Raw genomic sequence first — 9,835 nt, forward strand, 5'->3', positions numbered from 1 at the left:
ATATAGAATGTATAAAAAGTAAGGATGTAGTGTGGGAATGCACATAATGTTAGTATCGAAAACCTTTTAAAAGAGGAAAAAGTGAGGAGAATGTGACATGTGGCTTGAATGAGTTTTTTATTATTATATATTGTTAATATGGTTAAAAACACATGTTAAAAACATATATTACATATGCATTAACATGGTTAAGAAAACATGTTACGTGAAGAAGATCTTTGCTCCTGACCTTCACAAGGTTTTGATGAAGATACCAACATCACCAAAAAGAAGGAAAGGAAGAATACTTATGAAGACAAAGAAGTTAAAGCTTCAAGATAATTAGATTAAGTCTCTATAGGTACTTCTATCATAAAACTCTTAAATATACAAAGTAATAATGCTCAAACTATTTTTAAAAGAAGGATGAAACACTTTAAAAATACTTAAAACATTTTTCAAAAATAGTGTGTAACGGGTTACTTCATCTAAGTAACAAGTTACGTGTGTGAGAAAAAAGTTATCCAACTTAAAATTGTTCAGAGTAATTCATTACTACCTTTGAGTAACAGATTACCAGTTTTGAAAAAGTTGAGTAACCGATTACCCAAATGATGTAACCGATTACTCTAATTCGTTTTTAAAAGAACAATGGACAAAGAGTTTGGGTAATTGATTACCCACTATCAGTAATCAATTACTGAGAGTTGTTGCATGAGATTTCAGATTTCAAAATGAAATGTTTTCACTCCAAACGAAATCTCTTCACTTCAAACAACTCCTACACTTTCATAAAGGCACCATGGGTGTTTGGAAAGTCTATATAAATGCTCTAACTCTCACAACACAAACACACAACAACACACAACTCTTATACAATTTCCAAAAGCTCTTAAACTTATTTTGAAATTATTTTTCTACACTTTCTGCAACTTACACTCAAACTTTCAGTTATTTTTATGAAGTTGCTTAGAAGTGTTTCAAAGTTTTCCAAAGAGCATTATCACTTGGTATACATAAAGAGTTAATTGGATTACAAGTTATACTACTTTCACATTTGTAAAGGCAATTCGTCATTATTGTACATTGTTCAATATTATTACAGAATACTTTCTTTCACGGGGTGTGAAAAGAGAGGGGATTAGAATCTCTTGAAAGGTGTTTTCCAAGAGTGAATAAGAATTAGGGAGTGTGTAAGGTACATATAAATCTCGGGGTGAGATATTGTAATTACAACTCATAATTCTTAGTAAAGAAATCTTTTGTGATGCAAGAGTACTGGATGTAGCCTTCGGTGGACTAGAAGGTGAACCTGTATAAAAATCATTGTTTATTCTCTCATCCCTTATCTCTTTCATTTTATCTTGACTATTTTTCTGCATATATTTTCCGCCGCACGTTAACTCTTGATTTTGTAGAAAAAGTGGCCATAATTTTTAAGTCAACTAATTCACCCACTCTTAGTTACAACCTCGTTCTTACATGTTACTCATGCATTTCTATGGTTAAAAACACATATGTTACTTGTGCATTCAAATTGTTAAGAACACACATATGACCTGTGCATTCACATGTTAAAAATACACATGTTACCCGCATATTCGCATTACTAAGAAAACATATGTTACTCATGCATTCACATAGTTAAAACTCACATATTATCTATTCACATTATTAAGAACACGTGTGTTAGCTGGATATTTGTCTATTCAAACACAAAAGAAAAATATATTTAAATGTTATAAAAACTTCAATTTTGAATTTATTTTTTTAATTATAATAGGGAAAAGTTAAAACTCAAACAATTTGAACTGTGATATTAAAATTTAGTGGGAAAAGTATCACAAAGTTTTAATGAAATAAAAAGTATAGTAGTTCTTAAGGTAATAGTAAACGTTAAATAATATAGATAGATTAATCCAAATATTGATTTTGGTGAAATTATATTGTTTTTTTAATTTAAATTAAACAATTACATAAGGGAATACAAATGAATTATATTTAGGTGTTGTTACCAAAAGTGAGATCACAAGATTTATATGTTTGCTTAACCTACTGATCACCTACCAAGACTTATATGAAGTTACGCACTCACACCCCTATGTAAGAGATGAAGAAGTAGGGAAAAGAGGAAGATATAATAATATAAATGAAATGAAATTGGAAAGAGAAATAGTCTGGATATGAATATTACTTTTTAACATAAGAAAATATAGAAGTCAATCTCTAATTAGCATTAAATTATTAAAATATAAAATGTATAAAAAGTAAGGATGTTGTGTGGGAAAGTACATAGTATTAGCATAGAAAACCTTTTGAAAGGGTAAAAAGTGAGGAGGATGTGTCATGTGGCTCACATAGTTAAAATCCATATATTACTCATTTACATTATTAAGATTACATGTGGTACATGTGTATTTGTTTATTCAAACATAAAAGAAAAATAAATGTTTATTAAAAATATATTTATAAGATATAAAAAATTTAATTTTGAATTTAATTTCTTTTAATTATAACATAGAAAAATTAAAACCTAAAGAATCTAAACTGTGATATTAAAATTTAGTGAGAAAAATATCACAAAACTTTAATGTAATGAAAAAATACAGTAGTTCTTAGAGTAACAGTAAACATTAAATAATATAGATAGATTAATGCAAATATTGATTCGGGCGAAAATGTATGCTTTGTTTTTAATTTAAATTAAACAATTACAAAAGGGAATACGAAGAAATTATATTAAGATTTTGTTACCAAAAATTGAGATTACAATATTTATATACTTACTCAACCAACTGCTTAATCACCAAGATATATATGAAATTACACATTTACACTCCAATGTGAGAGATGAAGAGTTAGGGAAGAGATAAACATGTAGTAATATAAATGAAATGAAACAAGAAAGAGAAATTGTCCAAATATGTATATTACTTTTTGACATAAGAAAATATAGGGTTCAATATCTGATTAGTATTAAATTATTAAAATATAAAAGAAATATAATGTAAGAAGATACATAATATTAATATAGAACCTTTTAGGAAGGAAAAAGGTGAGGAAGATGTGACATGTGGTTTGAAGAAGTTTTTTTATCATATAGTTAATATTGTTAAGAACACATATTACATGTATATTAATATGGTTAAGAACACATGTTACCCGTACATTTACATGATTAAAAATACACATGTTACATATACATTCGTATTGTTAAGAATACACATGTAACATGTGCATTCACATGGTTAAAAACATACATGTTACCCGCACATTCACGTTACTAAGAAAACATGTGTTATCTCTACATTTGCATTGTTAAAACCTGCATATTACCCGTTTATATTATTAAGAACTCATGTGTTACTTGTGTATTTGCCTATTGAAACACAAAAGAAAAATAAATGTTTATTAAAAATATATTTAAAAGTTATAAAAAACTTCAATTTCGAATTTGATTTTTTTAATTATAATATAGGAAAATTAAATCCCAAGGAATCTGAACTATATGATATTAAGTAGTATAAATAATTTAATGTAAATATTGATTGAGGTGAAATTGTATAGTTTTTTAAATTTAAATTAAACAACCATGTAAGAGAAGCAAAACAATTATATTAAGGTTTTGTTACCAAAAGTGAGATCAAAAGATTTATATGTTTGCTCAACCTACTACCCATCCACCAAGATTTATATGAAGTATATACTCAACCCTATGTGAGAGATGAAGAGGTAATGTAAAGAAGAAGATGTACTAGTATAAATGAAATGAACAAGAAGAGAAATAGTCTGGATATGAAAAAATATTTCAATCTCATCTATTGTTCATTGATTATTACTTTTTAACATAAGAAAACGTATGAGTCAATATCTAATTAGCATTAAATTATCAAAATATAAAATGTATAAAAAGTAAGGATATAGTGTAGGAAGATATATAGTAGTAGCATAAAACCTTTTAGGAGGAAAAAAAGTGAGGATTATGTGACATGTTACTTGAATGAGTTTTTTTATTATATAATTATTATATTTGAAATATTTTTTTTATATTATCAACAATATCACTTCCTTCTTATGTATAAGAAGCTAATCACTTTCAGGTGTATGATTGCCCTTTTAAGTCTCAAAAGTGTCGCTCACATGAAATTAACATTTAACATTTTGGTCTTTATAGAGATCCAATAAAACCTTACATCACTAAAATAATGTCTTGATAATTTGAAATATATTTACGGAAGGAAAAAAAATTAAATGAAGAAGAATTAAATAGTTCATAAATAGTTGACTGCTTGGGCTCTTTAGCTACAATATAAAAAATTTAACCTCCTGCATTTTAGAAAGAGGAAAAAAATATATCTATTGAGAATATTAGATAACTTTTAAACTTGTACACTAAATCCATAAATATTACATTCTTTTATAAAAACTGTTTATAAAGAACTGAAAATTTAGTGATTAAAGATTACCATGTCTTAAAAAATATTTCTCACTTTCACATAGGATAATAGGATATACTTGGTGTACATATTAAATAGGTGGAATTAAATAATTATTATATAATTATAGTAATTAGGAATAGAATTTTTCCATGAAAAAGTAACAATTAAATGTTAGGTATTATAGGAATTGAATATACTATATGGACAACCTGCTCGATAGGTAATTTAATATTTGTATTTGGTCTATCAAAATCTCAAATTTTAGATTTGGTCCTTCTTACAGCTTTAAAAAAAGCAGTATACAGCTTTTAAAATAAGCAGTATACAGCTTTAAAATTAAGCAGTGTACTGCTTTTAAAATAAGCTTTCCTTCTTCGAAATCCTAAGGTGGTAGACTTGCAGTGATAGAACAAACAAACTAGAGCACTCTCTTTCCTTGGTTAGTTGCTCTCACATCCTTCGTTTCTTCCCATTTATATTGTTACTCCAACTTAGAATTTTCGTGTTTGTTTTTACCCCAATAACATTTTCCAATTATGTTTCGGAAAATTGCAAACTTTATAATCAAGGGTAGTAGAATTGCTTATCATCTATACTGTGCTGCTTAATCACGCTGTCTTTCTATTTCTATTGTGTTTATCATTCATTGTTGACCATATAAATAAATAATCTTAAAAAAGACTCGATTTTTGAATTCTGTTTTTCTGGTGGTGGTGAACAACTAGGTGGTGTTTCTGTTATTCTATGTTCTCTTTGTTGCCTCAAAAAATGCCAGAAGATACCATTTTTGAACATCCTTTGTTTGGGGACAAAATATCAAGTACATTCCCGCGCAGGTTCCAGGTCATTCATTTGATTTGCTTTTTCATAAATCCTTTTATTTATTTATGGAGTCTATGTTCTGTACATAAACTGTTGGATTGATTTGCTGAAACCAAGTTTGTGATTGTATCTTGTAGGATATCAGCAACATTCGAGAAGTTCCTGATCATCAGGTAGTGGAATTAGTCCAATGCATAATCCAACTCTAAGTTATTTGTTAAAAATTCCATGTACTTCATAATTCAGTAACTCAGATTCCACGAACTTACCGATCAATGCAAAGTAGTTTAAGTTTAATCCCTTGTTGTGGCGTGGCGTCTATGTGAAAATGCACGGGTTGATAAGTTCATGGAGTCTAATTGCTGAGTTTCGAACCAACACGGGGTTTTTCAGTTATTAACTTATAAATGAAGGGGTGCTTTGGACTTCAGCCTACTTTCTCATTGATCATTATGTGTTCTAATCCTTGTAATAACTTATTTTTGGGTCTTGGTGATTTATAGGAGGTGTTTGCCAATCCAAGTCGTGATGAAAGCTTGATTTTTGAGCTTTTGGAGTATAAGCCTGATGTTGCTGATAACGGAAGTGCTACATGGTTTCTTCAAGACCTTGCCAGGGAGCAGGATGCTGAAGGATGTGTCGTATGTCATTGTTTCATTTTTGTTTCTTAAGTTACAGCATTAATGAAGTGGGGCACCGAAAGTGGTATGTGGAAATTGTATTCTGTTCTGTTCGTACCATGCATTGTCAATGAATTTTCATAGGATGTTGAGGTGGTACCATGAGTAGGCATTTATTTAGAATATTAGATTATTTGCCATACTATTGGGTCCGATTAAGATGTGTTTATGTGGCCTGGCTGGTTTAGTTTCATTAAGTGTGCTATCACTTTAATTTATTTGATTTATCAAAGCTTCCTTGTAAAAAAATTTGAGTGATGGTAGTAATCATATAGTTTAATGTAACCTGGGCCGTAATTTGTCTATTGTAGTTGGGCATTATGATCTATAACTGAGTCAATGTGTATTATGAGATTTAGCTGTCATCGATGGTAGATTCCATTCCCCCATTTCAGCTTTCTATAACAATGCCCAAGTGTTACTTTTTGGTATACATTGCGTAAGTGATTTGATAAAAAAAAAATACAGCACTATTTTAGTCGGTATTTTTTGGCGAGCATGTATTATGTCCAATCACTAGGGAGAATGACTTTTGATAAGAGAGGATAGCTTTCTTCATCTTATTTCATTTATTGTCTTCTTTGTTCCAGAAGATATTGTGTCTCATTATCACGTCTTCCATTTAATTCAGGTTATTGAGCAGTCAGGAGTCCTCAAGGCACCTGGTTTGATGTACAGAAATACACTGCCTGTTATATCGACTGCTGTAGGTCAAATGGTAAAGTTTCCTTGTTTTGACTTTGGTTATTTCTGAGTCACTTATTGCTCATACATTGTTCTTATGCTTCTCTGGGTTGCCAATGATTATAATAACCAATTGTCTACCTTGTTATTTACTACTGTTCAGCATTCACTAAGAATGAGGACATGAAAATAAATTGTGATGACTGCAAAATTTAATTGACTTACTTTACTACCTGCTTGTCCAATATTTGATTCCCTACATATTTGTTAGTAATTGAGTAGTGGTAACCTTTCTTTTCCTCATTTAGTGTAAATTATATCTGCCATTTTGAAACTTGGTATCTTGGTGGCCATCCATTCCCGCATACTAGTAATTTCATACATACCCAGGTTTTTAAAATCTTGCAAGAAGTATGAGCTAATTTCCCTGCCTACTCGTCGAATGCTGTCTGAGATTTCATAAGAATTGTGTCCGAGTAGTGATGCTAGGGGGATTGTTTTACCGCTGAAGCATAGCTTTTAGCCTGTTTTATGATGTTCCCTTAGATATGCACATTTTTTCTGATCACCTAATTGTTAATAGTCTACACATTAATGGTGAATTCCCTATCCATCCTTGTAATAAGGGGGAGCTATTTGTAGTTTGAGGGGAGCTATGCACGCTCCGTCCTTTTTTAATGGTGAATTCCCTATCTAAACTTTGCCCCCTCATGAATGCTGTTCTTTCTCTTTGGCCACCCCAATTAAAATGATTTAGCTCCTCACATGCTTGTAATCATTGATATTATGCATATGATTGTGTTGTCAAGAACATAGTCTTCTCTTCGTTGGAACAATAGTTGCATTTTGGCTGGTGTATGTCAATGTCTATTCCAATCTGAGACTATCAGATGAGACACATGTGTCAAGTTTGTTTCGTGGCCAGTGACCCATTTGAATGATTATTCATGGTTACTGAATATCATATTTTAACTGTAGCAAACATCAGATGTGTGTGTGTCAGCCTTTTGTGCGAGTTTTTTATGCCGTTCCTTTCACTTTTACCTCCTCACCCACTCTCACTTCATCATATTGTCAGACAATTTCTAAGGGCCGGCAAGGAAGGGAAGCACAAAATCTCGTGAAAGTAAGTTCTGTTATGCTTGGCCTATATTGAACTTTCACAAATGCCTAATTTGACATTACTCAACATTGACTGGTATTCGGATTATACCAACATTGTTTATCGTCTTCAGGTTTATTTGGCAAATTTGCGTGTTAAAGGAGTTGAAACTGATGTACTAATCACTGCATATGAGCCCATTGTCATAAAGTAAGTATTTCTTTCCCATGACAGTAAGCTCTTCCTTAAATTCTCCTGCATCTGGGCTCTGTTTCAATTCCTTGTATATACACTAAAATGTGATCAATCATTTCAAATCTACCAATGCTAGACCTAAGCATATCAGAGGTCAAATCATAAAAAAGAAATAGATTAAAATTTGCTACTGTTTTTTTAAAGCCAAGTATGCAAGACAGTTATATAATTTTATTTAATGTCGGCAGCCCTTTGAGCGAAAGCACAGATACAGTTGGTGCTGGTGTAGCTGTTCCTGCTTCACAGGCTGGATGTAAGCCCATGGATGAGGTCTTTAAACTTGCTGTTACAAGCTTCAAGGTTTGTGACTGGAGTCTTTTTTGATGTAAGACCCTAACTGTGAAACATGATGCTTGGCTATAATGGAGTTAGGACTTTATACATTGTTATTTAAGTGAAACTTAGTAAATAGGTGCTATTCTCATTTTTATCACTGTAGATCCTCACAGGTTTTTCTTTTGGCCACAACTGCTTAATTTACTAGTTGTCTTTTATTCATTTCATCCAGTCATTGTCATGTTTTGCGTAGCTGCCAAAAATAGATTATTTCATTGATAGAATTTATGTATGATCAATTATTAATAGAATCTGTTTTTGTTTCTGTATATTTTCTTAAAAGCGATTTTAAGATAATATTTTTTCATTTGGATTGTGTAAAAGAAATCACTCAGATAGTAAATTAAAAAACGGTAGTTATTTGTATGAATTAATAATAATAAAAGGCCAAAAGATTAGATTGCCTAATGATATGTAATCACCTTAACTTTTAGTCACCTCAGCAAATCAAGGGAAGAATAATTTAATTCTTACACTCCTAAATTTCAATATCCACACACATTTTTCTAAGCTTCGGTCCTTGGAGCAAGTTGTGGTTACAATGAAATATAGTTTATGATATGCTTTTAGTTTCATTTCATGGTTCACATTAATTTGTGTTTAGTTTCACCTCAGGAAGCACTATGACTGCAGCACAAAGCACATCTATTACACGCATCAAATCAATAATTGACATATATAAGATTGTGTTATTCATGTTAGAGATGTACCTAAACACACCTTGACCCAATAGTTAATCTCATGTTCAATAAGCAAAAAATGTTAATTAGAGCAAACTCTGTTTTTTTCATTTCATTGCAATTTGCAAGTGACTACAACTTGTCATATCCCAATCTAATGATGAAGTACGAATAATTGGCACATCAAAGTGCTACTTTTCAGCCTTTCAGATTCAAATTGTCCCTTATCTTTTCTTCTAGCGTTTACCCTTGTGAAAAACATATTTGTTGTCTCACAAGTTATATCAATGCATGTATTATCAACTTATGATTGGTTAAAAACATGTTTCTAAGTTATAAAATTAATAATTAATTATTTTTTGATCAATTACAATTAATGATACATACAATGACATAATTTGTAGGATAACAAATTTGTATTCATCTTTTGGCCGGTGAGTGAGAGATAAACTTCCACTTCATAGGGGAAGCATTTTCTATGGAACAAATAATGTAATTGTTTGTCAATGAGCAATGTTTTTCGTACAACCAAAGTTAACAACTTTTTCTTATTTAACACAGTTGCCTTTTCAATAATTCGAACTCGAGATATTTGATTAAACTATAACAACTTCATGTGGTTATAACAACTTGTCATTTAATAACCTAAAACATTGATACTTTTGTGTTATAAAACCCAAGTAAAGTTTGCACACAAGTTGTGGTGGACAGAAAAGGACATAAATAAACATTTTTGGCATGTCAATCATGTACACTGTAACAGATACCTTGTAGATAACACATACCTTTCTCACAAATACGTAAGAACTATGATAGACAACCTCTGCTTCAATCTATTATATGTATTTCCCCCTATGA

At 30.6% G+C, this 9,835-nt stretch overlaps 1 protein-coding gene across 1 annotated transcript; it reads left to right on the forward strand.

Moving 5' to 3' along the window:
- The first annotated feature begins 4,749 nt into the window (after nt 1–4,749).
- LOC109340233 (probable ran guanine nucleotide release factor) lies at nt 4,750–8,568 on the forward strand. Its single transcript, XM_019577863.1, has 8 exons — nt 4,750–4,890; nt 5,126–5,261; nt 5,378–5,413; nt 5,744–5,881; nt 6,552–6,638; nt 7,683–7,730; nt 7,840–7,916; nt 8,150–8,568. The coding sequence occupies exons 2-8, from the start codon at nt 5,163–5,165 to the stop codon at nt 8,283–8,285; spliced, it is 621 nt and encodes a 206-aa protein (XP_019433408.1). The 5' UTR covers nt 4,750–4,890; nt 5,126–5,162; the 3' UTR covers nt 8,286–8,568.
- The last annotated feature ends 1,267 nt before the right edge of the window (nt 8,569–9,835 follow it).

The sequence above is a fragment of the Lupinus angustifolius genome, unplaced genomic scaffold (assembly GCF_001865875.1).
Source record: "Lupinus angustifolius cultivar Tanjil unplaced genomic scaffold, LupAngTanjil_v1.0 Scaffold_150_42, whole genome shotgun sequence".
Taxonomy (NCBI): domain Eukaryota; kingdom Viridiplantae; phylum Streptophyta; class Magnoliopsida; order Fabales; family Fabaceae; genus Lupinus; species Lupinus angustifolius.

Bases quoted from the DNA above. Each gene is read 5' to 3' on its own strand.
- LOC109340233 (XM_019577863.1), top strand. From the start codon at position 5,163: ATGTTCTCTTTGTTGCCTCAAAAAATGCCAGAAGATACCATTTTTGAA. The intron at 5,414-5,743 runs GTAGTGGAATTA...GGTGATTTATAG, and splicing joins GAGAAGTTCCTGATCATCAG to GAGGTGTTTGCCAATCCAAG. The intron at 7,917-8,149 runs GTAAGTATTTCT...TAATGTCGGCAG, and splicing joins TATGAGCCCATTGTCATAAA to CCCTTTGAGCGAAAGCACAG.